Genomic DNA, 27,156 nt, shown 5'->3' on the forward strand with positions numbered 1-27,156 from the left:
TTTTGTCATCTCAGTTGTTTAAATCTATTCAGTTAGTTACTAATAACCTCAAGGTATGTTCCTATTAAAATGGACCTTCTCAGTGGGGACTGCATGCTTGGTATACTTAAAATGTTTGTTTAATTTTAAAATTCTGTTTAAGAGGATTAAAAGCCTAATGTTTATTTTCCTACTTCTGGTAATGACGTGTCCTTTAGTGGTGACCCCTGAGCCCAAGGCAAGTATGACTTAACTCTCTCCCCTTTATCTACCCCAGCTTGGGAGTTGGCTGCTTGGTGTGCAGGTGCCACCACCTGGGAAGGGAGCAGCCCGCCAGGCTCAGACCCAGTGACCAGGAGAAGGCACACCACAGCAGGGGTTGGGACAAAGCCCTCCAGAGCTGCAGCCATACACGGTGACTCCAGCAGAGAGGTCTCTTTGTCTCATATAATGTCCAGGTCTTGGAGGAAGGTGACTGGGGCATCTGTTACAAAAGGGAACAGTGACCTATTAACCTTTTTTAGGTGAAAGGGCAATATTGGTAAATCCATTTCCTGTGTTTAAAAAAAATGGGGCATAGTTATATATTTTGCCAGTAATTTTGAAAAACAAAAGCAATACTCTCCATTTTTCCTATTTGCAAGCATTTTCCTCCTTTCCTTGAAGTTGCTTTGTGTTATTTAGTCAAATACATACCCTGGAACTGAAGGCAGCCCAACATTGGAGAGAACCCAGGCCTAGGTCCAGCCCAGCCTGTTTTTATGCTGTGCAGCTGTGTGCATACCACCCAGGAACTCTCCTGCAAAGCAAAGCCTGAATGAGACATCATGTTCAGACTGTTCTCTGACAGTGTGTGTGTGTGCGCGCGCTCGCTCCCCTGTTCAACTACAGCTGGAGTCGCTAAAAAGTACTAAGTTCATGACTCAAGACATAGCTAGCTCTCTGTGTCTGTTACACCCATGAACTTGACTAACTGCAGAACAAAAGTATTGAAACCAATCGTACTGAACACATTTGTCCTCATTTCCTGCACAATACAATCTGTACATGGCATCTAACTGTATTGGACATTATAAGTCACTTAGAGATGATGTAAGTTGAGAGTGCACAGGTTATATGCAAATACTATTATTATTTTAAGGGACTTGAGGTCCTCAAATTTTGGAATCCTGAATGGAGTGGGGGGTAAGGCATCCAGGAACCAACCCAAGGGATGACTGCAGCTCAGATATAGCCAACTTGTCTTCAATAGTGTATTTCAGTTATCCACAATCACCACCAATGGGAAGACATCTTTTAATGATAAATTCATGCTGGAAATGATATGGTCAGCTCCACTCTAGTACCGATGGGTGTTGCTTGCTTGCAGCGTGCGCTGAGGTGTATGGTGCAGACCTCAGGTGTGGGAAAGTCAGCCCACTTAGGTTGACTTAGGGATGGCGGGGGCTGGCTTGATAACCAGTGTGCCACTCAAACATGCCAGGCACGCCGTACCCCTGGGCTCATTGTTGGCTCACTGCTGCATTTAAGGTTCTGCAAGGATGTAGGCACAGAGGCTCGAGAAACGGTAAGAAGCAAGCAAAGGCACTGTTCTGTTCTCAACTTGTTTAATATGTAAAAGAATAATAAAAATGGTAGCCAGAGTTGTAGTTTTTAATACATTCTTGGAATGTTGGCCTCCCAGAGAGCATTATTTCAAATACCTGAAAAATTACCTATCTATCTTTTTGGACTTTGTAAAGACAGTTTGTGTAAAATTTGAAAAGATTTAGTTCACAGGATTATGGTAGCTAATTTATTGTGAGAATTGAATATAAACACATCAGGCTCCAAACTAATGCAGAGGTAAGAACTAATATAACAGAAAGCTGGAGCAGATGGGATAAGAGGCAACCAATCCTAACATTACTTTCCTGTTGTAACAACATATTAATACTTTGACATAAATTAATTATACATTCATTATGGTGTCTTAAAACAGTCAAGCCTAAATAAATTCTTCATACCATCAAAAAGATATATATATATACACACACATACACACACACACACACACACACACACACACTACAAAACTGCTTAAGCACAAAGGTTTTCACTGGACAACTCTTGGCCTGGGCCACACACATTTTCAGGATCCTCTGCTTCTCAAGCTTAATGTAGGTCTATCATTTTATATAAAAAAATAAGACTAGACTCAACCTCACCAAACTAGTATTCGGGTGGTGTAGAAAATCAACAAATGAGACACCAGGACATCTAAAGCCAGTGGCTGTCAAAACTGAGCTCCCTCCCAGTCACCTAGAGGGTTTGAAAGACGGCTTGCTAGTCTCCACCAAGGAATTTCCAATTCAAGAGGACCCGGTGGGGTCCAGATTCTGCGTTTGTAAACAGGTACCCAATATCCGCACTCTGAGAACCACTGGCTGTGACAATATAAGAACTCAGCACCATCCTTGTCACTGTCCCTGGCGCAGCATGCAGCCAGCACTCTGGAGCAGTGTCACTGCTCAGCATCTGCCAAGAAGCCCTGGTCTAGCGAGCGAGTACTCCTCTGCCAGCCCGCAACACACTTTGCAACTAAACAGTGTACTTGAATGTTTTGTTTAATGCTGAAAAACTCACCCTAAGGGACAGAGGATGTAAAAAGAAAGGAAAAGGCACATAATCAAGTCGTCCTTGGAAATGAGGAGGGTTTTGTTTTTTTTTCCTTTGAATAACTTCACTTTAATGTACTTCAAGCTCAAATATTCTGGGAGGTAAACAGGCTCTTGTACCTATGGGGGCACAGGGGCAGGATGAGTTTAGGGAGAATGGGGTCTATGGCCATCCAGGGACTCTAAAGCAGGGTCTGGGCATGAGAACCCTGAGCAGCTGGAAGACAAGCGACTTCCTCAAGTTTAAAAGGAAGGTACCGTGTACGCCCTTGAAGAAGGCCCCAGAAACGAGCTTTTCGGTTGGGCTGGGAAGGAGCCATTTTTGAGTCAGATGCAAGAGGGCGAGCAGGAAGCAGCACAGTAGCCCCAAGACACAGCTGGGAACCGCCACACTTGCCAGGACCCGTGTGGGCTGAAACTATGGCTCTGCCCAGCCAACGGGAGCAGGCCTAGCTGGGCTAGCATGGTCGTTGTTTTCTGTGAGAAGAGGACTTGTAACTGAGAAGAATCCTGAGGAAGCTAATGCCAGAACTCAGAACCCTGAGCACTTGGCCTGGAACTCTTTAAAATGGGATCTTCCAAGTCAAATGCACTACAAGTAGTCACAACAGCAAGGGGCACCTCCGGAAGCCAGGCAGTTCCCACTAGTCCTGTGACCCTCCCACTCCAGGGTTCCCATCCTTGGGATAAGACAAGGATGCACCCAGGGGATATCCCCAAGTGGGCAGCAGGCTGGGCTCAGACTACAAAGAGGCAGAATTTGGGATTTGGGAGCTGCAAACTCACACTTGGCCACTGCTGACAGCTAAGTGGAAGCTTACGTGATCAACTGTGTAAACAAGGCTTCTTCCTCAAGTGTGTAAGGAAACCTCCTGGTGCTCTCTGGCCTCATCTTCTTCATCTGTTACACAGGGGCAGGTCTGCGTCCCATGGGCCCCTCTATAAAGTGCCTCGTGCCCCGGGCCATGTGGGGTGTCGTGGGGGGGGCATCAGTGGGCTCAGAAAAGGGGCGCCTATAGCAGCCCTGCCTGAGAAGAGCTTGTGTCACCAGGGAAAGCTGATGGGTGGCTGGCGGCCCAGCAGGAAAATGTCACTCCCTGCACCCACAGCTTTGCACCCCAAGGGAAGGTGGCTCAGGAAAGACAAGGAAATCATCCAATCTCTTAACAGTCTCCAAACGGAACACGCAAAGGCAAATCATTATCTTCAAGGGTTACTTTTAGGACCAAGTTAAAATAGAAACATATTTGTCTCCCCCATGATCCAATATAAGATTGTTACTATTGCTTCTTTCAGAGGACCATGAAAAGATTTTTACATCTTAAAAAAAGGAACTCAATTTGTTTAAAAAGAGCAACAGGGGAAAAGGCGGTTCCTCTTCCCTCCCCCCATGCCATTTGGCTCACAAGCTACTTGAGCATCGCTCCAGCCTTAGAAGTGTCTGGGGACGCTCCAGGACACCCTTGTTCAGGAGGCATCCCTGGATATCCACCCGCTTTCTGTAAGGAAGTTTAAAATCCTTTTCTTTAGGACTTTGTCCAGATAACTGGGAAGGCGACTTTTGGAGGGGATTCCCTGCCGCTTCTGGAGGTGGTCTTTGATTATAATGGTCTTCACCGTCACATAGCGCGCTGGACTCAAGTTCAAAGAGCTGCAGAGCACCTTCTCACGGTCTGACAAGAGCTCAAACCCAGGAAGGTTCTCGATGGCTGCAAACTCGCCATCTCTGCCCTCCTCTTTGCCCCTTTTGGAGCCAGCCATGTTCTTGTTCTCTTTCCTTCGCTCCCGCTTGTGCCTGGCGGCTTCATACTCAGCAGACTCTTCCATCTTGGTGATTCCGTTTCGCCTGTACCGCTGCAGCTCTCTGATCTTGGCTCGCAGCATCTTCTCCTTGTGCATATTTTCAAATAAGTCGTCGAACTCCTTACAGGACATGAACTGGTACAGGGGCCGCAGCTTCAGCCGCAGTTCCTTCTCCTCCTTGGTGATCTTCCGCTTCAGCGCCTTCTCCTTCTCCCTCTTGTCCTTCCCCAGGAAGGCAGGCACCAGGTTGTAGTCGCGGGCGATGTTCTTCCGGCGTTGCCGCTCCTTGAGCTTCCGCACATACATGTCCACGTGGGCGCGCTTGAGCTCGATCTCCACGTCGTCGTCGTCATAGTTCACGGACAGCCCGCTGATGAGTGTCTCGGCGTCCTGGTCATACTCGATCTCATAGTCGTCCCGCAGTGGCATGTAGCCTAGCTGCTGCTGCTCGGCCACTGAGATGTCCAACGGGGGCAACGGGGTGGTGAGGCTGGGCGAGAGGGGGCCTCCGCTGGGGCAGGTGTGATCTGTCACCCGGTTGGGGATGCTGTCGGGTATGCAGGCCTTCCCCAGGTTCCCGTGGATGTACATGCTCACATAGTGCTCCATCACTTCCTGGGGAGTCCGGGAAGCACCCACATGAGCAGCCATGTCTTCCTACGACAACAAAGGCCAGAGGTTACTGCAAAGCCAGCCTGTCACACTGTTTTCACCCAAGTCCTGTCAACATGTTCACAAAGGCTCACCTGGAATACTTCCCACCCACTCGAAGACAGTTAGTCCCAGGTTCTCTCCAGGTCCACATTAGAAGGAACCTGGACTGATTTTGTACTGAGAGTGAAGACCAGAGAGGTATAAATCTGTGAGTTTCCGGTGGCATAGTGGAGACCAGAACCTTCCATCTAAGAGCCACACTCTGGTCCCCTGGTTTTTTAAGTGGGACTGGCCCATCTGTACCAGCTGTCCCACACTTCTGCAAACCCTGCACCCAGGTGGGCAGGAAATGAATGCCTGAACCCCTCACAGAGACCAGAAAACAGACGCACCCATGGAGACAAGGCCAGACCCTGACTCAGGCCCAATTGTAGGACACACTGTTCTCCCATGTACCTAGCCACCCAAGAAAGAAAGGAACAGACACTGCCATTAGAACTTGCGCAGCCTTGAGCTCTGAAAGAGCTAGCTTGTCCCTTTCCTCAGAGTGACAGCTGGTGCAGGGTGTGCAGGGTTTGAGTGGGACAGCTAGTACAGGTGGGCCAGTCCCACTTTAGAAACCAGGGGATCAGAGTGTGGTTCTTAGATGGAGGGTTCTGGTCTCTACCATGCCACCACAAAATCTCCTGTGACCTTGGTTCACAACAGCTTTCCTGCCCAAGAAGCCAGTAGGCACTACCGCAGGCCAGGAGTGCACACCCCTGCAGCAGGGAGCCACAGCGCCAGGGTGATTAATGGGAGGAAACCGTAGAACTCCTTCAATCTTTTCCTTCTGCCAAGAGACCTCTTCCTTAATGTCAACCACTAAAGCCACTTCAGAAAGTAACTGCCCAAAATACACACTCAGTCACCCAGCCACCGGCTCTTGTTGCCACTGCCCAGCCCTGCCTTAGTGCCACGGCAGCCCACAGCTGCCCAGGAGTGGACAACTTGTTCTGTACCCTACCTTGGCCACACAGCTCCATCAGCACTCCACCACAGGTGGCTTGTCTCCACCCCTGAAGGCTCTGCCAGAACTGAGGAACCAGCCAGTGCATTCAAGTTGGCAATGCTTATAAGCTGGCCTGGGCCTCTCCATCCTAGGCTTCTCTGGGACAAGCCCCAGAGCACAGGTCTGGGGCCACTTCCCAGGAGACCTGCAAGGGTCATGAGCTTGCCTCAGCAAAGCAGGAATGAGGAAGGCAGTCCTGAGACCCACTGTGAGGTCTCCTCAGAAGCATACAGAAAATAGGATTGCAGCAACAGATAGATGATGGTCTTAGAATGAATTATGGGATTCCTTCTTTTTAAAAACATCATTAGTGGCATCAAATATGTTCATTTTGTTTCAGGAAGCATTTAGGACAAGACGAAACACCAAACTCTGAGTATCTGCTACTGGAGTATTTACCATTCTGGGTGGCCCAGGCTGCTGGAGGCCCCACTCAATTGTGGAGGCTGCAGACTCCACTGTGGCACAGGAACCCACGGTCAATGCCGCCAAGATGAGGGCTTGTTCTCTTCCTACGGCCCTGAGGCCAGAAGCCCCCAGGGCCTACACTGGCCTCTAGGACAGACAGAACTACTGGTCATGTCAACTAATAAAGAGTCCGTGCCCCTGCTCTTGGAAGGAAAGGACCATGTTGGATGGAGAGCAGAGCCCTGGCAGACCTCCTTACCAAGGCATCTGGAGGGCAAAACTGCTAAGTCCCACCCACTGTTAGGTGACAGCAGCAGAGCTGGCCTAGGCCTGTGTGGCTTCTCTGGTAGTGAGCACTAGCCCCGTTTTGTCTGAGGCCGGGAGGAGGTACAGCCACATCCAGTGTTATCCAAGACCTCTGAGAGATGGGTGCTGAGAGGGCTTCCCAGGCCAGTGAGGCTGGGGGTCCCAGTTTTCTCAGAGACTCAGAGGTACCCAGTCTCTTAATCAAAGTTGCATGGCAAGAAACTCAGAAGTGGCCAGCAAGACCACTTGCAGAGTTTTGGTTTAAAAAAAAAAAAAAAAATCCTTACTTGGCAGATTTTAAAGTTAGCAGTTCTATGTCAGCCTCCCAAACACTTTTCCACCTGGCAATCCATGAAACCTGGGAAGCACAGACCCGAGGAGCCAACCAGATGCCCTGGTGGGACCTGTCCGAGGTCCAGCCTGTTTTCCTCACAGCTCCACAGGCCCAGCAGGAACCACAGGCCCACCACTGCTCACCACTAGAGATGCTCCCTCTCCATATGCACAGGCTCTGGGCCAGGCTCCCAGCTTCCAGGCCTGGTTCCATCCCTCCCTAGCTCTGTGACTGGACAAATTACAGAGCGTCTATGCCTTTGACCCTCCACTGAACTCTGGAAATAATAGCAGACCCTCTCCCAGGGTGGTGGGGGAGCTGGAGGCCCGTGTGCACAAGGCCGTGCAGCCTGTGCTCCTGTCAGCTACTGCTGCCATCCAGGAGCTGTCAGCTTCACTCCTAAGACTTGTGTTCGTCTCTCAAGACCCAGGTCCTCTCGTCCAGGAAGCCTTCAGTGGCCCCTGGAGCTGGTACACATCCTGGCCTCATGGCTCCCAGTCCTCATGGCTGCGGCAGGGTCTGGACCCTCCTTGTCCTACGTATTTCCCCAGACAAGATGAAGACAGAGAGCACGGCGACAGACACCATCTGCCAAGTCCTCACACAGCCCTAGGGGAATCAGTGCCACTATGGCCCATGTTTTACAGATTAGGAAAGTCAGCCTTCTGGTGAGCTGCCATCCGGGCACAAGGCTGGTCATTGCTGAGCCGCATCCATCCCCAGCGGCCTGGCCAGGAGTGTGTGCCTGGCACCCCACACCCTCATAGCACAGCGCACACCCTGCCTCAGACAATCCCTGCTGCTATAACAACAAATGGCAAGGCTGGGCCCCGGGCTGCTACACTTCCTCCCAGACCATGACCCAGGCAGAGCCTGGCCTCCCGAGGGGCATGCTGGACACAGGCTGCACACACCCAGTGCCCTGGCTCAGCCTTGAGTGCTCTTCTGTCCACTGTTCCTCCACAGGTCTCAAGGCCCTGTGGTCCTCTCTTCACCTGGCACCTGGACTGTGAGGTACAAGACAAGGGACAAGGCTGGGGTGGGCCATGGTGCAGGGCTTCCCTTCCCAGGTGGCCCGGGGCCAGACTTTGCAGAGGTAGGTAGGCATGCACTGTCTCTGAGGAGAGGCCCGGCTCCTGCTTCAGTCTCTCTTCAAATAGAGAAGAGCATAGGAAGACTCATAGGAAGGGCCAGAAGCCATCAGAGGCTGCCCTTCTGGGGAGCAGGGTCTGGGGACTCTACCAGGGGAGGGCAGCCAGAGAGGGACCACCCGCAAGGCCAGGCAGAAGCAGAAGACAGGAACCAGAACCCACCGCTGGGTAGTCTTTCCCCTTTGGTGCCGGGACTGGGTCCAGGCCCTTGCACACGTTAGGCAAGTGCTGCTGTACTGTGGAAACCCAGCCCAGCTGCTGAGTGTCCTGAAGGACGGGAGGAGCTGCTACCACAGGGGAAGAACAGGGTGCAGAACACACGGTAGCAGGCAGGGCACCCTGGAGGTGCTCCACGCCGTCCCACACCGTTCACTTCTCACCCCTACATCAGTGCTCTGGCACTCATGCTGCCTGTGCCTCCTGGTGGTCACCCTCCGGCCACTCTTCAGGATACACAGGAGACTCGGGAGGCTGAGGCTCCCCCCTCTTAGGAGCTCCGTGCACTGCCTTCTTTGCCTGCTGACCAAATGTGCACTTGGGCATGGTCCCCAGGCTGGACAAAGCTTCTCTCATCCTCTCAGTCCTGCCGACACCTCCCACAGCTAAGCCACTCCTATGCCACCAATCTCAGTTCTCCTCTAGACATTGGCTTGCAAGGACACCCAGCTAGCAACCCCCAGGACCTTTCCACAGGTGGCAGCAGGGTAGAATGGCCAGAAAAAGGCAGGTGGGGACATCAACAGTCCCTCAGCCTGTCAGAAAGAGGAACCGCACTGCACACAGCTTTGCCTCCGTCCAGGTCAGACAAGCCCTTGGAATCGTGGACTCAAACTGGCTTCGCAGCCCATCCTTCCAGGGTGTCAGATGGGGTCCCTAAGACCATTTTCCCTGGCCACCACTCCTGGGCTGTATGGATGGAAAGCCTCAGTTCTGGATCGCCGTCCTCCTCTCCACACTCAAAGGACTCACCAACAGATAGGACTGTCATTAGGGCCTGGTGATGAAAGCCTAGGGTCAGATGAGGCCCCTTGTGACAGAGCTGAGACGAGCGGCATGGCCCTGCAGGAAAGAGGAGGTCAGCTCCTCAGAAACCAAGCCTAGACTCCGCCCCGGCAGTTCTGCCTCTAGGTAGTGACCTGGAGCACCGGAAACTGAAGAGATCCGCACACACCAGGCACCCCCAGGGCTGAGCAGTCCATGGTCACCCATAGGTAAACAGAGTGAGGTGCAGCCCACAGTGAAACTTCACTGGCCAGCACATGCTACGATACAAATTAAACTCAGCAGGCATAGTGGTGGCCATGCCTGTGATCCCAGCCATGGGAGGCCGAGGCAGGAGGAACACAAGGTCAAGGCCAGCTTGGGCAACCTCATAAGACCCTGTCTCAAAAAATACAAAGGGCCAGGGGTGTGGTTCCAGGGTAGGGTGGTTGCCTAGCACGTGCAAGGGCCTAGGTTCCATCCTCAGCAGCAGAAGAAGAGAAGGGACAAGGAAAAGACATCCTGTTAGGTGGGGCACATCAGCCACAGAAGGACAAGCACTGCCTGCTTCAAAAGGCCCTGGGGTGGCTGGCTTCAGAGACAGCACAGTGACTGCCATGGGCTGAGGATGGAGGGTGAGGAGTGGAGCTTGTAGGGAGGACGCTGCAGTCCACTGCACTGCACGCCTAAGATGGTTAAAGTGGCTGGGTACTGGTGGGCAGCTGTCATCCCAGCGACACAGGAGGATCATAAATTAGAGGGCAGCCTTGGCAACTTAGCTAGATCCTGTCTCAAAATAAAAAGGGCTGGGTGTGTAGCTCAGTGGCAGAACACTCCTGGGTTTGGTCTCTAGTACTGCCAAAAAAAAAGAGAAAAAGGTTAAGATGATAAATTTCATATTCTAAGCCAGGTGTGGTGGCACATGGCTATAATCCCAGAGCTTGGGAGGCTGAGCAGAGGGATCGTGAGTTCAAAGCCAACCTCTGCAACAGCGAGGTGCTAATAAGCAACTCAGTGAGACCCTTTCTTAAAGTACAAAATAGGACTGGGTATGTGGCTTAGTGGTTGAATGTCCCTAAATTCAATCCCAGTACCAATAATCATCATCATCATAATAATTATTAACAGTTTTTTTAATTTTGGGGGTTATCAGGGATTAAACCCCAAAGGCACATAACAACTGAGCCACAGCCTCGGTCCTTTTTAGTTTGAGATGGAGTCTCACTAAGTTGTTCAGGCCTTACTAAGTACAACTTACTTAGTTGCTGAAGCTGACTTTGGCCTTGCAATCCTCCTGCCTCAGTCACTGGATTACAGGCATGTGCTACCCACCCTGCCTAACAGTTTCTTTTAAGAGAAACATCTTCCTGTTCCACCTTGGTGGTTTTTGGTTTTTTCTCTTTTCCTGTACTGGAGGCCAGGGGCACTCCACCACTGCACTACATCCCCAGCCCTTTTTAATTTTTGTTTTGAAACAGGATCTCACTAAGTTGCTGAGGCTGGCCTCCAACTTGAGAGCCTCCTGCCTCAGTCTCCTCAGATCACTGGGATTACATGCATGTTCCACCATGCCTGGCTCAGTGGCTCTTAAGGAAGGGTTGCTGACCAGCCTGGGAAGTTGCAGGAAATATCGCTGACTCACATGTGTGGCACGAGATGTGTTCAGCTAGGCCTCCTGGATGATCCGATGAACATTGAAGTGTGCTTGGCCCTATTAAATTTAGCCCCTTTCCCCATCCAAGATCTTCCCTCCAGCCTTTCCTTAAAGCAAGTCCTACAAACCCACTATCAAGACACTTGTGGGCTGGAGATCACCTGCTCCGAAAGCAGCCTTCTGCCCAGAGAGAAGTGGAAGGGCCCAGCTCTCAGCTCCCAAATTCAGCTTCACAGGCTTGGGACCTGCTGCCTCGGAGCTCGTGAGATCCTTTTTATAAATACTGTAGATTCCATCTGAGCCTTGGAGAGGCCAGGTCAGCGTCCAGGCTGGGCCCTGGGCTTGGTAGCCTCTGGCTGTGCTGTCAGGGAAACCACAGAGCAAGAAGAAGACCTGGACAGAAACTCCAGCTCTGCCCCATCCTTCAGCACCCACAATATTACCTCGTTTGTAAAAGAGAGAATCTGGCCTCAGGGTGGGGGCAAGGGGAGCTCATGTCAGCACTTGGACTCACGCTTGTACCTCGGGAGCAGGAAGCAGCTCCAAAATCCCAGCCCAAACCCTAACTGCACGCAAGCTCACCTGCCTTCCCCGCCCGTCCCATGGGACAGAGTCTCCATCTCCAGTCCTCCTTTTCCCCAAATACATCGGACTCCTAGAACGCGGAACAGCTCCTTCCACTCACTACCTTTCCATCTGGCCAGCTCAGGACAAGAACTGTGGCTCACCACACAGCCCCTGAAAGCTCGCAGGCTGTCACTTTTAGCAGTGTCTCTGGAGGGGCTGACACAGTAGCACTGAGCAAGAGCCAGTTGGCAGATGAGTGAGTGTACGACGCCGTGACCCACTATAGGGCAGTGCCCAGCAGGAAAGGCAAACTCAGGACATCCCACCTGCCTCCAAGGACAAACCTGAGTGTACCATACAGGCCACCAGGCCCTTCCCAGTTGCTTATCTCATTGATCCAAACCCTGCAGAGCCAGCCTGAGCCCCATTTCCCAAGACCCCTGAAAGTAGTCCACAGAGGTGGGACCTCCTCCATTAGCCTCCTCAGCAACGCTCAGGGACTTGGGATAACCAACAAAGCCGTGGCTCTTCCAGTGAAGTCTCCAACTGTCCTGAAATTCTGTGACTGTGTTCCAGAGGTGTCCCTGTGCTCCAACTCTGAACCTGTGGAACCCACCAGCTACCTGGAGACCCTCAGTGCCCAGTGGACCTGACCCATGGGGTCATGTCTGTTGGCCAGTTCTTCCCCACTGTTGCCAAGGTCTCATCCCACATTACCCCCCCCCCCACTGTCCAACACATGGGTACACCTGTGCCAGACCATGACCATGACTATCCCCAAACCCTCCTTGGTCAATGGCTGACATTCCTCAGATATACCTCGTTCCCCTCAGCCGCCCCCCTTCCCCCACCTCAGCTGCCAGACTTCAGCAACACCTCAACCCTGCCTTCTTTGCTCACCCCATCTAGAGCCCCACACTGAACACACAGCCCGGGGCCATCTCCCCACTTGCCATCTGAAACCAGAGCTACACAGGCCTCATCTTTTCTTCGCTCTCCCTGATGCCCACAATGCCTCTTTCCACATCCAGCCCCAGCCCCTGGACCTGCTCCTGCCCTCACCCAGTCACCTCCCCGCCTCTAATCTCTCCCTGAAGCAGGCCCCAGTCTGGCTGCAGGATAGCCCTTCCAGCCTGTCCACACCTCCAGCCCTATCAATAGCTCTGGGCCTCCGACCCACATTACTTAATGCTCTTACACCATAGGAAGGCCCTGGCTGCAGTCAGTAGGCCTGAGCTCAAACCTGGCTCTGTTGCACGCAAAGCTGTGGACTCCTGGACAAGCAGCTCAGTCTCACAGTTGCTGTTCTTCAACTGTAAATTAGGAATAAGAACTGTTCAGATCACATGAGCTACGTACAGGAAGAGCCCGTACAGAACTGGCATGGCCTGCTGTACTGAGTGGAGCACAGGACTTTTGGGCATGGATCAGCATAAACACTTGAAAGAGAACCACATGTACAAACTGTGAAAGAGCCTCAGGTGAAGAAAAATGAAGCCTACGGAGGGAAACTACCAGCCCAAGACGACACAGCTGGAGAAAAATGGCACTTCCTACTCAGTGTTGGAACTAGTGCAGCACCTGTGGCCTGTTAGAAAGGCAGCACTTCAGGCCTGCCAGAGCCCAGGAGGTGACAAGGCCAAGCCTACACTAAGAGCAGCAAGTCCCAAGGCCCTTCCTCCTGGGCTAATAAGAATGCAGTCTACTCCAGCCAAAATCTGCATTCTAACAAGCTTCCCAGTGCATTAGTTTGAAAAGGAGTGTTAGAAAAGAAGCCTCCCTACTTCCAGCCCAGCCTCTTCCCAGACACCATGAATGTTTTAGTTTCGGGGTGCTACTTCATTTCCCATAGTGCTGCAGAGAAGGCCCCAGCTGTCGTGAGCATCCCAAACCTGTGGCTGTTGAGAAGATTTCAAGAGCTGCATACAAAGTGCTCCACTGGAAGCAGGGCACTCTGCAGCTCTCAGTGCCCCCAGATATACTGTGGCAATAAGTGCTGGAAGAATGACGGCCAGGATGGGTCTCTCTGAGGCACTCATTTAAGCAGAACTCAGTCTCGAGCCATCGCTGGAGGTAGCACACTCCGTGCAGAAAAAAGGAAGAAGAATCAGGGTAACCAGTGGGGCTCCAGTGGTCCAGAGACACTGGATGGCCTAGTGGACAGTGAGGTAAATCCCAGTAGACCTGGAAGCCACCAGGGCCCATGAGATGTGACTTGTGCTTAAGATATCACTGATTGTGTGTGTGAGATGAGGTGAGAACTAAGCAGGGAGAGAAGCAGAGGGGTGAAGGTCAGCTTGCACTAGGGTCCCAAGTGGGGTTAGGTTCTGCACATATTTTGAAAAGGGGGCTGCTGATGAACTAGGCATGGAAGAAGGCATTCACGACGGGTGTCAGCTGCAACCTGAGTGATGAGCATGGTGCTGAGTCCAGGTCACTGTGTAGGTCAGCAGGGAACCAGAAGGCAGAAGCCTAGAGCAAATGAACACACTACTATAAGCTCCCTGAAGGCAAGGTTGAGGGCTTCTCCCCTTCAGGATCCTTCACCAGTGTCTGCTCTGCACAAAGCTGATGCTCAATGTGCAACCACAAACAGCACGTGAGGACAAAGTAAGGCAGAGGTGTCTGGAGGGTGGTGATCAGGTAGTAATTTGTGGAGCAACTTCTTTCCTAATGAATTATAAGAACAGATTCCAGGGCTGCAGAATGGTCTTGAGGAAAGCAAGAGGAGATGAAAGCAGCAGGTGGGAGGCAGGAGAGCAGCACTGTTGGGGAAGAGCCATTAAGGGTCCAGTGTCGCTTTCCTACTTTTCAGAAAGCCTGAAGGTGGCTGCACATCCTTGGTGGTTTTGGTGACAATGCAGCCAGAGATTTTTATTCTTCTTTTCTGGTATGGATAAGCAGTGGGCAGAGAGCTCCTCTGAAACCTAAAGAAACGCTCCGCTCTCCCCAAGAGAGCCTAGGACACGACGGACAGTGTAAGGAGTCCAGCCCAGCTCTCACCTTCTCTCTCAGACGCGTCTTTACGGAAACCTTCTGACAGAGCAGGGCAGACCTTGGGGCCCGTGCCTACCAGTGCAGGCGCCTTTGTTCATCATTACTGGCCATTCATTGCACAGTGTCCTGGGTGTCGCGGGGCCGCAGCGCCTGGGCATGGCCGACCCTCAGGGCGCCCGCGGACACCCCCAGCGCGCATACAGGACGGGACAGGCACCAGAGACAGCAGGCCCGCGCGGCTCCCAGGGCGCCCCGGCCGCCCGGCCCCGCGCACACCTGCCGGGCGCCCAGGTCCCGCCCGCCCGCCGGCCTCCGCTCACCCAGTTGCCGAAGCCGAACTGCTCGATGGCGTCCAGCAGCAGCTGCTCCTCGCGGCTGGTCCAGCCGCCCTCGGCCTCGGGCCCCCAGAGCGTGAAGCGCCCGCCGTCCACCAGCTGGTAGCCGTGGTAGCGGCGGTGGTGGCCGATCTCGGCGCCGGCCGAGAAGCACTCGGGGCATAGCTCGATGTCCTGGCACTCGGTGCAGCGGAAGCGCAGCGGGCTCACCTCGGCCAGGCAGTACACGCAGTACTTCTTACCCAGCTCCGCCATCTTCCCCCGCTCGCCCGCCCGGCCCGCCGCGCCCCCCGCCGTCAGCGCGCAGCCGCCCGCCGCGCCCGCCGCCGCGCCCGCGCCTCCTGCCGCCGCCACGGCCGCCCCCGCCCAGGCGCCGCCCGAGCCGGCCAGCCGGGCCGCGTCCCGCCGCAACACGCAGGCGCCCTCGGGCCCGGGCCGGCCGCCGCCGCCGTCGCCCCGCCGCATCGCGCAGGCGCCCGCGCGCCACCGCCCGGCCGCCAGCCCGCCGCGCTGCGCCTGCGCGCCCTCGCGCCCGCCACCACCCCCAGGACGCCCCGCCTTCGGTCTGGCAGTGGGCGGTGCGCGGACCGGAAGCGGCCAGGGCGCGCCACGCCCTCCGAGGCACCGCCCGGCGCCCAAGTCCAATCAGCCCCTCTCGCGGCCTCCTATTGGCCGATTCTGGCCGGAGGTGGGGTGGAGGGGCTGGATGCCAAATAGTGTTTGACCAATCGCGGGGCTCAGCGCGTGCGCCCGGTTGCCCCGGGAAACCTAACAGCTTCAGCCCGGGTCCGCGGCCTGGAAGCAGTGGTCGGAGATGGAAGGGGATTCCGAGCGCGCTGGGGACTCTCTGGTCCAAAGCGGAGATGGAGAAAGCCTCGTCTCTGGGACCAAGGCCACCTCTGACCTCCAGAGCCCCGCCGAAACCTCGGAGCCTGAGCCGGAGGCAGAGGAGGCAGCGGAGGCGGCTGGGTTGGTAGAGATCGAGGAGGGAGGCGCCGCCGAGGACGAGCAGACCGAGGCGCCAGAAGGGTCAGCGGCCACCGAGGCCGCGGTCGAGGACGGGCTAGGAGAGCCGGGGAAGCAGCCAGAGCCTGAACCTGAGCCCGAGCCCGAACCCGAACCCGAACCTGAGCCCGAAGAGGTGGCGGCCCAGCCGCAATCCGAAACCAGGCCCGAAGAACCGGAGGAGGCTACAGAGAAGGAGGAAAAAGTAGAGAAGGAGGAGGAAGAGAAGGGGGAGAAAGAGGAGGAGGAGGAGGACGAGGAGGAGGAGGAGGAGGAGGAGGAGGAGGAGGAGGAGGAGGACGACAACAAAGAGGAGGAGAGAGCGGCAGCAAAGAAGACGACGACGACTAAGAAGAAAGCCCTGTCTAGGGACTCTGTGCAGTTATCCACTACCCGCGAGGATGCTGCTCCAGCCCCAGCGACTGAAAGAGAGGAACCTAAGCAAGAGGAGGAAGAAGAAGAGAAGGAAGAGGAGGAGGAGGAGGAGGAGGAGGAGGAGGAGGAGGAGAAGAGTAAGGTAGAGAGTGCTGAAAGAAAGGAGAAAAGCAAGGAAAGGCAGAAATCTTCCCTACTGGGCTCAGTAGACTACCACGACCAAGAGTGGTCGGAGGAGGTGCAGAAACTGGAGGAGCAGCAGCTTCGCAATGAGCTCTTGGAGCAGTACAACACCCTGGTGGTAGAGCGGAACCGCTATCAGCGCTACAATGTGTACCTGCAGCACAAGATCTGTGAGGTGCTGCGCAAGAAGAAGGGCGTGGAAGCCGTGGAGGCGCTAGATAAGGGCCCAGAGCCTGAGGCCCCCGAGAAAGAACAGGCATATTTGCACTACCTGGCCATGCTGGAGGACATGAAGAAGCAAGAGGCTGATGACCTGGAATGGTATCACCAGGAGCTGGCCCAGCTGAAGCAGCAGTGCCAGGAGAAGGTGGCCAGGGTAGAGAAGGAGTGGCACCGATTCCAGGCACTCAAGAAGCAGGTGGTGATGCAGGCCATGGGCAGCTGCCGCATGCGGGGTGGGCGCCAGGCTGCACTGCGGGAGGTGGAGCAGATCCAGGCCTTGGAGGATAAAAAGGAGAAGGAGATGAGTGCCGTGCGGCTGGAGAACGTGCAGCTGAAGCAAAGCCTGTCGCATTTTGAAACCAGAATGAAGGCCCAGGAGGACTTGACTGAAGGTCTGCTCCTCATTGATTTTGAACAGCTTAAGATTGAGAACCAGACCTTCAACGAGAAAGTGGAGGAACGAAATGAGGAACTTTTAAAACTGCGCAACAAGGTGACCAACAATGTGCAGATAATAACCCATGTGAAGGAAAAGCTGCACTTCATGGATATGGAGAATGCATGCAGAAAGGCACAGCTTTTGGAAATTGAGGCTCAGGTGGCTCTAGGAAGGGACATCCTGACCAAGACCAAGCAAGCCCGAGACAGCCTGAGGGGTGACAACATCAAGCTGAACCAGAAGTGCGGCCTTCTGGGCAAGGAATCATTGCTTCGGGACTTGGAAGAAAAGATGGACAAGACTGAACTACTCAACCAGCGCCTAGAATCCCTTAAGCGCCATCATGCTGGGCTTACTTTATCCTGCAAAGGTATGAGACAGAAGATCAGGGAAGCCAAAGCCTTCCTCCCCCCCTGATATGGTGGACGAATAGAGCAGCAGAACATTGTCTCATCCACTTTTACTTTCCCTTGTTGCTATCCTTAAGAGGCCTATGATCTCTGGTTTAGGAACCATGATGTTTTTCTCATTTTTCAGCTTCAAAACTAGTGCTGACCACAAAATTGGGTTAGCAATTTTACATGGGATGAAGCAATAGACCCAGAGAAACAAAAATGGAGTGATTTAATGTAACGTGACTTCTCAGGAAAAACTAGAGTTGAGCAATTCCATAATTTCAGTAACTTAGTACTAAAGAGCACTGTTCCTCTTCTATGTGTAAGTAGGTGAAGTTCAACAAGTGGGCAGAGTACCGAAAAGTCTGTGCTTAAGCAAATTATTAAATTCTCTTTGGATTTATTAAGCTGTGTAGTCCTGAATTACTGTCTCAATTAGAAACTCACAAAGTCTCCTTGATCGCGCTTTGTCAGTAGCCAGTACTAGCTTCTGGCGTGTAAATATCCATCCATCTATCTATCTGTCCATCCATCCATCCCTCTCTCTCCAGGAAACAGGAAGGAGGACCAACAGGAAAGGAAGCCAATGCTTGATTGTCTTTACTTTTTCAGTGGAAGGAAGCTCAGTCTTCTCACCATTTATGTTTCTGTCTTGATGATGGTTTTCCATTAGAATCAAACATTTTCTTGGATCCTCTGAAAAAACTGCATTGATCTGTTTAAAAAAAAAAAAGTGGCATGTTTTTTCCCAGGGGAAACAAAACAGTGACCATTGGTTTTACCAGGTGCAAGACTGTGAATGGTGGCTGCTGCTATCACATAAGACAGCCTTCCGCACCCAGCCAAGTGCTCTCTGATGGCAACAGGGTGCTCGCTCATTCCTAAACTTCATAGGTCATAGGAAGACAATCCGTCTTTGGTGCTGGGTGCCTCTGAAGACTGGTAGAAACCCCACTCAGGGCAGGTGGCTCAGTGGCTGAGAATGTTGCCACTGCTTTGTCTTTTGATGACATGATTTCATTTTCTAAAGCATATTTCCTGTGAGGTAGAGGAAAATTAAAACTCCTAACTTCCATGGCTTGAGTACACTATTTTCTCTGATGTCGCCCACATGTACTGAGGCAGGCAGTAAAAAGCTTAGATTTCCACTGCCGTCCTCCCCTTACTGTGATGGGTCATCCTTCTCCCCTTGTCCATCAAGGCCAAGTGGAGCAGTAAGTCCCTGCCAACAGAACTCTCTTCTTCGTGGCTCCAGCTAGAAGCAGTGCAGGCCTACTGGGTTCTTCTGCTGCTGGGGAAGCCTCCTGGTGAAGGGTCAACAGTGCTGCACGTCTTGACCAAGCAGTGGCTTTCATGATAATGCTGTCCTTTGTCTCTCTGGTGTACTGTAGAGAGAGCTGTATTCTCAGCTGACTTTGAACCAACAGCATTGCCCAGCCGAATCCTGCAGCTTGGAACCCCGTGACAAGTGGATCCCAGACCAGCTGCAGAAAGCTTTAAGCTGCAAATGACCAAGTAAGGACTGCAAAGTAAGTCACCAATGTCCTCAGGTTACAGTCCCTGTGCTGGACAGATACACCCCCTCCTGTGGCCCCACCTCCTGTGGTTCCAATCAGATTACAGGGCCAGGCTTCACCAGGAAAGAGCAACACCCCACAGACTGTTTCCTAGGGTAACTTCTGAAGGAAGAAGTCCACAGCGCTGTCTGTGGCCCATCCAGCATGCAGTCCCTGCTCAGAGAGTGCCTCTTTAGGCTTCTACCCCCCACTGAGATCTAGGTCCCTGGAGGCCAGCAGGTTGTTTGGCATTATGCTAATGTATTAACCCATCTCTTTCACATTCTGAAAATAAGCCTTATTTGAATGTTATGTCTCAGAAACTGCTAAGCCCAGTGTTGGATTCAGAAATAAATTACAGGAAGAAAGACCATCCTCTCAAAAGTAAAACCAAGGAGGGAATATGGCAGGAGCAGTTTTGTACTCAAAGCAAGAAACACTGCAGGTAGACTGTGGACAGTCCCAATGCAGATGATCCATAGGACAGGACTGTCACACGGAGGTTATCTTTATGAGTGTTAAAAGCAAAGGCTTGGGCTGGGGCTGGGGCTCAGCGGCAGATTATTTGCCAAGCAGGTGTGAAGCCTGGGGTTCGATCCACAGCACCACAAGCAAAGGCCTTCTTACCAGAATGCAGGGCCTGAAAAATACATTGTGAGCAAGATGCTACATGAAACTAAACCTTTTTAATAGGTATAAATCCCCAAGTGTCCCCTTCAATTTTATAGGACAGTTTTGTAAATCAGGTGCCCACCTAAGCAGAGGCCAGGGCCCGTGAGAAGGAAACATTTACCTTTGCTAAGTGGAAGTCATTTATGGTGACTTCCTGCACTTGAGATTTTTACATTATGTAACCGTACAAGATTGTCTGTAGCCCTAGTTCTGTCTTGGCCCTGGTGTGGGAGCCTGCCCATAAGACAACGGCAGCTCTGGTACCTTGACTTGGTGCTTTTCACTTTTAAGCTTCCAGCTAGCACCGCTGTGATGAGTCCCACAAATGCAAGAATGGAAGGGACCACAGGGCTCTTGGGAACTGTGCAGCACTTTCTCTACTACTTCTCAAAGGTCCTCTAGTTTCTACTTACATATTGGTTTTAACAAGAAAGATCATGGGCTGGGATGTGGCGTGGCTCAAGCAGTAGCGTGCTCTCCTGGCATGCGTGCAGCCTGGGTTCGATCCTCAGCACCACATATCAACAAAGATGTTGTGTCTGCCGAAAACTAAAAAATATTTTTTAAAAATTCTCGCTCTTTAAAAAAAAAATAATAACCTTTCTCTTTATTCTATGCCTTTCACTTAAAAAAAAAAAAAAGTAAGATCACACGCCCCAAAGGCTGCCATGGGTAAGCAAGCACAAGCCTATCTAGAAAGATCTAGCCTGGGGCGAAGACTCTGGCATCAGGCCAGCCTGGGACAATGAACTCATCTGTAAAATGGGGAAATGCATTTATAGAAAAAAGCAGAATAGGAAAACAGTATCCCTTATCCGATGATAAAATTAGAGGAATTTTAATTTTCTTTCCTGTATTCCCAAATTCTACACAATTAACATGGATTTAAATTGGGAGATAATTTCAGTTTTTTAAAAATTCATAAGTTCAAGAGCGTAAGATACTAAATACTGTTAAGGGAATGAGTCTAGCAACCCACCCGATGTTTCTGGGGTTTTTATGGTAGAGTTAGATCAGCCTCTTGTTTTTGTTTCATCTTCACAAGCCAGTGGGTAGGAGCTGGGTCCTCTTCCAAACCTTCAGTTGTGGAAAAAGAAAATGAGGACTAGGTCACAGAGCTCCTAATGGCAATAGGTGGGTATAAGATTCAACCCCAGGTCCGTTCTTAACATCTACCCAAACTGCACCTCAAGTTCAGCTTTATTTTTAGCTGGAGCCTTTCTACCAGGAGCCACACAGCAAGGGAAAAAGATGAAGGAACACCGCTTAAGATGAACTGAGGCTCTGGGGTCCAGAGCCAGGCTTCCAAGTCCACGGGTAGCTCATTTTGTTGTAATGTCAGAGCAGAGGACAGTTCTCCTCACTCTGCACAGAATGTCCCACAAGGTGTGTGCACCCTGGGAAAGGGGCTTCAGCTGATCCAGGGAGACCTGGCCTTGGTGTGAACCTGCCCAGGAAGGGAATCAGCCATCCCAGAGCAGGCTGGCTGCAGGGAGCAGTGCTCAGAGAAGCCTTGGAGCAGGACAGGCACTAGATGGCGCCCTGAGCCTCTCAGAGATATCTGGACACTTCTCAGCCAAGTTCCAGGCAAGAGCCTGAATATCATCAGCAAATGTCTGAGCACATATTTGGCACCATACAATGTGGGTCTCACGATTTCCCTGAAAACCGAAGTCCCTCCACATCTTAACATGGTCCCGTCTGAGGGGACTGGTCTTGTCTCTGAGGTATCTCTCTGCTGGCCAGCCCCCTCCCTTCCCACCAGGAGACCAGCAGCTCCTCCCAAAGTATAGGGGGGGTGTACCTGCCCCCACACTGTGTGGGTGCCATGCCTGTGTGTTGGCCCTTCTGTGCCTTGGTGGCAGGCTCCACACTTCTGGAATGGTGTCTGAACTGTCAGCCCCACTCCCCAGGTGTACAGTGCCCAGGAACAAGTGTCTGCCCATCGTGTTTTAGCATTCATAATCCACAGCTCCCTCCATCAGCCTCCAGCTGCCCTGCAGGCCATGCACAGATGATGCTAGTGTCCCCACCAGGACTTAAGGAGCCAGGCTCCCGAAGGTCCCAGAGCAAACGAGATCTCTCCAGAGGGTGTCTGAGACCTGCTCAGCCACCTCCCAGCTATAGCAGCCTGAGAAAAACCATTTCTCTGTGTCACATGTGTGGAAGGGGACAATGATCTTCCACAAAGCTGCTGTGGAAATTAAACGAAATTAAATTTAATTTCCACAGTGCTTGGCCCAGTGCCCGGTGTGGCCACAGCAGCCAGACAGCTCTCAGCAAAAGTGGCTGTTGTCCACTACCCTGCAGCTACCCAGCCTGCCTCAAAGCCTGCAGGGACAGGGGCACAGAGAGAAGCCACTGGCTCAATGGAAGGTGGCTCTGTGTCTGAGCACCCTTCTGAGTGTGCCTCCTCCTCCCAGCCTCGTGCCTGTGGGTGCACTCATTCCGCTGGGGTCTATGTACCTCCTGGCCCTCCAGCCCCCTCCACCATCTCAAGAACAGCTTTACTGACCCTGCCCCACAGTGAAGGCCTTGCCACCACACTACTGGGTCACAGCACCTGACTCACAAGCTTCTGAGGAATTGCAAGGAGCCCTTAGCCCAGGGGCTGGCACACAGTGAGTGTCTGCTGCACTCTGGGGTGAGTGGTGACATGCTCAGGGGCGGTGAAGGTCACAACAGGATGGCTTGAAGAGAGGCAGCAGCACAGGGGGGCCCCTCCAGCACAGCAGAGAGGGACCCTTGGCTGCATCCTCTTTTTGATGAACAAGCCTAGATGTGGATTTCAAAGCAGCAGATGCTCAAATTTCTGTCATGCTTCAAGGAAGAACCTCAATTTTAAACCAAACTACAGAGCATATAAGTAACAATTTTACATGACTTTTATTTAATAAAACCACATATTTACAATTCAAAAAGTCCTAGTTTGATACACTTTACTAAATAAAGTCAGAGGTTAACTGTTCGAGCCATTAAAACATGATCTGCAGCAATGTTATCAGGAGTTCCTATCAGCAGCTCTTTAAAACTCAGAAGCCGAGCAGTTACAAAGTACCTCTGAAGTGAACATTGTTCCCAAATGAGATCTCAATGACTCTGGAGGTGGCTCTTGGGTCTAAAGGGCAAGCTGCTGCTGACCCCAAGCCCTGGGGTACAGAAAGTCCCTGGCCCTTGAGGTGGACAGTGCAAACTTCCAAGAGAGCAGCACAGCAGTGTTGCCAGGTCACCTAAGCAGCAGCCTCAGAGAAGCAGGATGCTGTGCTTGCTAACAGCACACTGCCCAGAGGGACCACAGGACCCTTGACAGGACTTAGAACTCTACAACCTCTTAGGGGACACATGGAACTCATATGATCCCTTAAAAGGCCCCCAAAACCTCGTCTGGACTGAAGATGTGGCAAACGTCCCAGACTGGCAGGGAGCCTGGTCTGAACCTTCATGCACACTGCAGATTGATGTCGGGCCATTTGACAAGCAATGGCGAGGGTGGGACAGGAGCCTGCTCCTCACCTCTCTACGATCTAAGGAGCATTGTTATGTACAGTAAGAAAATATATACATCTTCAAAGAACAGAACACCCTCATCACGCACGCAACTGTGCACATCTGCAAGGAAGACAGTGCACAGGCCACTGGCCTAACTACATTCAACACCTCCATGTTAGGAATGGCTGGGTCTGGAGGCCACCGGGACCACAGGTGAAGATGGCACCTCGTCCACGAGGTCAGGCAAGGCGGCCTTCCAAGGCTGAGGTGTTGTGGGACCCATCATGCTCTAGAACCTCCCTCGAGAATTCACAGGAGAATGCAAGGGGAGGGGAGGTTCCAAGAAGAGGGACACATGGAGTAGGACACAGGGTGTGCACATGACCCTGGCCTGCTAACCTGCTGCGGCACCTGAAATATGGCCAGCAGGCAGAGCAGATGCAGAAAGTTCATCAGGACAGGCCACCCCCAAGCTGGTTGCACCCCCAGCCCAAGCCTCTTTGCTGCATGTGGTACAGCACCAGGGCCTCCCTCAACGAGGAGCTGTTCCCTGGGGTGGGAGAAATGGCTAAGAAAGGTGAGTGCAGACCACACCAGCACTTCCAGACTCTGGCTGTGTTCTTGAGCCTGGCCTGTCGGCATCCCCAAAGGCCAATATGCTAATAATGGGTTACCAGGTGGGAACTTGTTTCCATCTCTCGTTGGACTAGTCCATGCAAAAACTGCTCATTTCTGTGAATTTGGGAAATCAAATTTCTTATACAAAGTTCTCAAAATAGTCAAGGAAAAGCAAGAATAAAAAATTTGACAATAAACTTGGGAAAATCAGCTAAAATGGGAAAGGGATCATGGTCCAGACAATGAGAATTCTGACAAGACTGGTTAAGTACATGTTGCTCGCTCCTCTGTCCTCATGGTGGTTTGTGAAACACCTTGGAAAGCCAGGTGTGTCAGGGGGTCCCTGGCACTTAGGAGAGTCCAGCTATTCATGACAAAAGTGAAGTGGGGATTCTGCAGAGCCCAGGAGCAAACCCCTCACATGCTTTGGTTTCCAGCACCACACAGCCATCCTCAGCCTCCCTGGAAACAAGCAGGTGCAAGGGGCAATCCCAAGTTTCTCCCACCCTGTTCTTTAAAGGAGGCTGTTCACATCAGCTCCTGGGGGTGTTCTGCCGCCACAGGCCCTTTCTGCACACAGTCCCCTGCTCTGGCTCCTCACCACAGCTCCAAGGACTCTGGGAGGCAGGTTCCCACGGAAACCTAACGTACACTGTCAACCTTCCTGCTGTGATTTTGTCAAGGCAACATGGTAAGTGTTAATATGAAGGTCATGTGGACTCCCAGGGAGCCTAAGAGCAACACTCCCCATGTGCCCATCTCCTGTTATGTTGTCTTGGTAGGCAGGTTTCAAACTCATGGCCTCCAGTTCTGGAAAGATCATCTCAATAACTAAATCAGCGATTCCTCTCATCTAAAATATGAGCCAGTATCATCTCTGAGATTTCCCAAAATAATATTTCTCATGCATTTGGCTAAAAAAATTGTAATGTACTTTCCAGTGGCTGGCATAATAGCATTACAATTTAATTGACTTTTGCTGAAACAAAGAAGGAGGAGGGATCAACCACTGCCCTGACTTTAACCTGTGCAGAAAGCGCAGTGGCTGGCTGCAGCCCCCAGGGCACCAGCCCCTGAGCTGCTTAAGGCTAAGCCTGGATTTTGCTGTTTGTTTAAGGCCAACTCCAGCGTCAGGAATCAACATGAACAGAGCGTGCCTGCTCCTCTGCTGCCACTGCCGGGGTGGGTCTGAGAGCACACAGGTGCCGCCTGAGACCTGCCTCAGTGCCAGTGGGGGTCACATCTGCAGCCTCAGTGTCTGAGGGATGGGCTTCCTTTCTCCATTTCCCGGCTGTCTTTTTGCAGCGCAGCCAGCACCTAGAGCACAGAGAAGACTGCTGTGGTTAATCCTCGAGAGGCACTGTCCCCAAGACACCCATGGGAGCAGCGCAGAGCGGAGCAGCACAGAGCGGAGCAGTGCAGAGCAGAGCAGAGCAGAGCAGAGCAGAGCAGAGCAGCGCAGCGCAGCACAGCGCGGAGGAGCTGAGCAGAGCTGAGCAAGAGCTGAGCAGGAGCAGAGCGGAGCCAAGCAGGTAGCAGTGCACAGAGCTTAGCAGAGCAAGGCAGCCAGTGTGATGGCAGCCACCCACAGGGCAGCACCTCCAACTCCGCCCACTCCGCACTTTCCCACCCTCTGGCCCACTAGGCACTTTCCCACCCTCTGGGTCCTCTTTCCTACGTGGGCCATTTCCTACACTCATGCTGACCAGCCATAACACCAATGTCACAGCAGGGTCATGGGGATAGTCTCTTCCCTCAGCCCCACAGGACAATGCTGCTCCTGCCAGCTTCTTCCTTCATTACCAAGAAACCAAAGCCCATTCACAGCCTCCCTTCAGAGGCCGCCCCAGAGCCTGGCCCTGATGCTGCTCCCTCCACTGCCCTCAATGCACTGCACCTTTACTTTAAAACTCATTCCAGGGCACTGTGACTACCCAATAACGTCAGTGACAGCACACATGGAAGGGTTCCACCCAGATTCTGCCATTTTGCCTCCTCTCTTTTATTGGTTGAAACTATGCTGGGGATTATTCAAGCAGTGGGCCCGTGTGCATGTGCCTGTGTGCCCACTGGCAGGGCAGGAGAGCTTCTTTCACAGAAGTACCAGGGAAGGAAGCTTCAGGAAAGATCTGTAAGCCCTGAATGCACAAGATGTGAAATCAGAGTAGGGACAGCCCTGCCTGTGAACAAAGGCCATTAAGAAAGGTCTTAGCTGGGTGCAGTGGCACACACCCCACAATCCAAGTAACTCAGGAGGCTAAGGCAGGAGAATTGCAAGTTCAGAGCCAGCCTCAGCAACTCAATGGGACCCTAAGCAACTTAGCAAGCCTCTGTCACAAAATAAAAAATAAAGAGGACTGCAGATGTAGCTCGGTGGTCAAGTGCCCCCAGGTTCAATCCCTGGCACCAAAACACAAAGGCCCGACTTTTCTGTTGAAGCTTTAGAAAACTATGGAAGCAAAAAATCACAGAAGGTTCCAGAAGACCTCCTCACACACAGGGTCAGCTTCAGGGGCATTCAGCCTGTGCAGTCGCATGCCCAGAGTTCAGGCAGCCCGGTATGGTCTACTGCTCTGCAGTCATGGCTTAAAATTCTTGGAAATGTTCTAGTCACAGCCCTTATATTGTCCATCAGTTCATTAGCCAGAGAGAAGTCGCTCCTGCCCTGACACCTGGCGCAGCCCAGCCAGGCCCAGGCCTCCCCACCAGCTAGGCAGACCTTTACACGGCTTTACTGAAATGCAATTCACCCTTCAAAGTGTGCAATTTGATGCTTTGGGGGATATTCACAGAAATGGGCACATATCACCAGTTAATTTTAGAACACTTTTGTACCTCAAGAAGAAACCTCTGTACCTCTCAACCATAACTGTCCTAGAGTGACCAAGTACAGGCTCTGGACTTGCTATAGGTCAAAGGGCTTGCCTTCCTCACAAATGAGGGGTGGGAAGGGACAGAAGAGAAGAAGGTGGAGCTGCATAAAGATGGTATAAGACAAAGATCTATGGGCCAATCAGGGCAAGGACCCTATTTGGATCTTCATCAGTGAGACCATGGATCCATTTATGCTGTCTGGCCCAGTCAGAACTTTGATTCTCAGCACAATACCTAGTGTATGAAGACAGGAAGGCATCAGGGACTTTCTGGGTGATAGCAGTGCTGTGACCATTTATGTTCCAAGAGCCAGCATGGTTTGGAGACAAAACATGACAGTGGACATATTGCATGCAGAACACTGGGGGTCATGGGGAAGGGCACTGAAACAGTCCCCCTTCACAGATACGAGGCTGATGACTGGCATGTGGGGTTCATTGTCCTAGTTTTG

At 52.2% G+C, this 27,156-nt stretch overlaps 3 protein-coding genes across 11 annotated transcripts in view; 1 reads left to right on the forward strand and 2 right to left on the reverse strand.

Annotated features, from left to right (window-relative positions):
• Positions 1-1,569: 1,569 nt before the first annotated feature.
• On the reverse strand, positions 1,570-15,168 carry Tada2b (transcriptional adaptor 2B). Of its 2 annotated transcripts, none has more exons than XM_078020976.1 (2): positions 14,863-15,168; positions 1,570-5,096 (listed from the first exon to the last, which is right to left on the reverse strand). In XM_078020976.1, exons 1-2 carry the CDS (start codon positions 15,130-15,132, stop codon positions 4,104-4,106), a joined length of 1,263 nt encoding a protein of 420 aa, XP_077877102.1. In that variant the 5' UTR covers positions 15,133-15,168; the 3' UTR covers positions 1,570-4,103. The 2 variants fall into 2 exon arrangements, with proteins under 2 accessions (XP_077877102.1, XP_077877103.1); XM_078020977.1 differs by having other exon boundaries at positions 1,570-5,092; positions 14,863-15,167.
• Positions 15,169-15,430: 262 nt separating this feature from the next.
• Positions 15,431-17,903, forward strand: Cfap184 (cilia and flagella associated protein 184). Its single transcript, XM_040292138.2, has one exon. It carries the CDS (start codon positions 15,692-15,694, stop codon positions 17,516-17,518), a length of 1,827 nt encoding a protein of 608 aa, XP_040148072.2. The 5' UTR covers positions 15,431-15,691; the 3' UTR covers positions 17,519-17,903.
• Positions 17,865-27,156, reverse strand: part of Tbc1d14 (TBC1 domain family member 14) — a 103,356-nt gene continuing 94,064 nt past the window's right edge. For 5 of the 8 annotated variants that reach the window (XM_078020973.1, XM_078020975.1, XM_078020972.1 and 2 more), the window contains one exon: positions 17,865-18,211. In XM_078020973.1, coding sequence (XP_077877099.1) covers positions 18,014-18,211 — 198 coding nt within the window. In that variant the 3' untranslated portion in view covers positions 17,865-18,013. Of the gene's footprint in view, positions 18,212-20,712; positions 20,802-22,587; positions 26,991-27,156 lie in introns of those variants that run through there. The other 3 variants (XM_078020974.1, XM_005318986.5, XM_040292702.2) reach the window with 3 other exon arrangements.

The sequence above is a fragment of the Ictidomys tridecemlineatus genome, chromosome 9 (genome assembly GCF_052094955.1).
Source record: "Ictidomys tridecemlineatus isolate mIctTri1 chromosome 9, mIctTri1.hap1, whole genome shotgun sequence".
NCBI lineage: Eukaryota > Metazoa > Chordata > Mammalia > Rodentia > Sciuridae > Ictidomys > Ictidomys tridecemlineatus.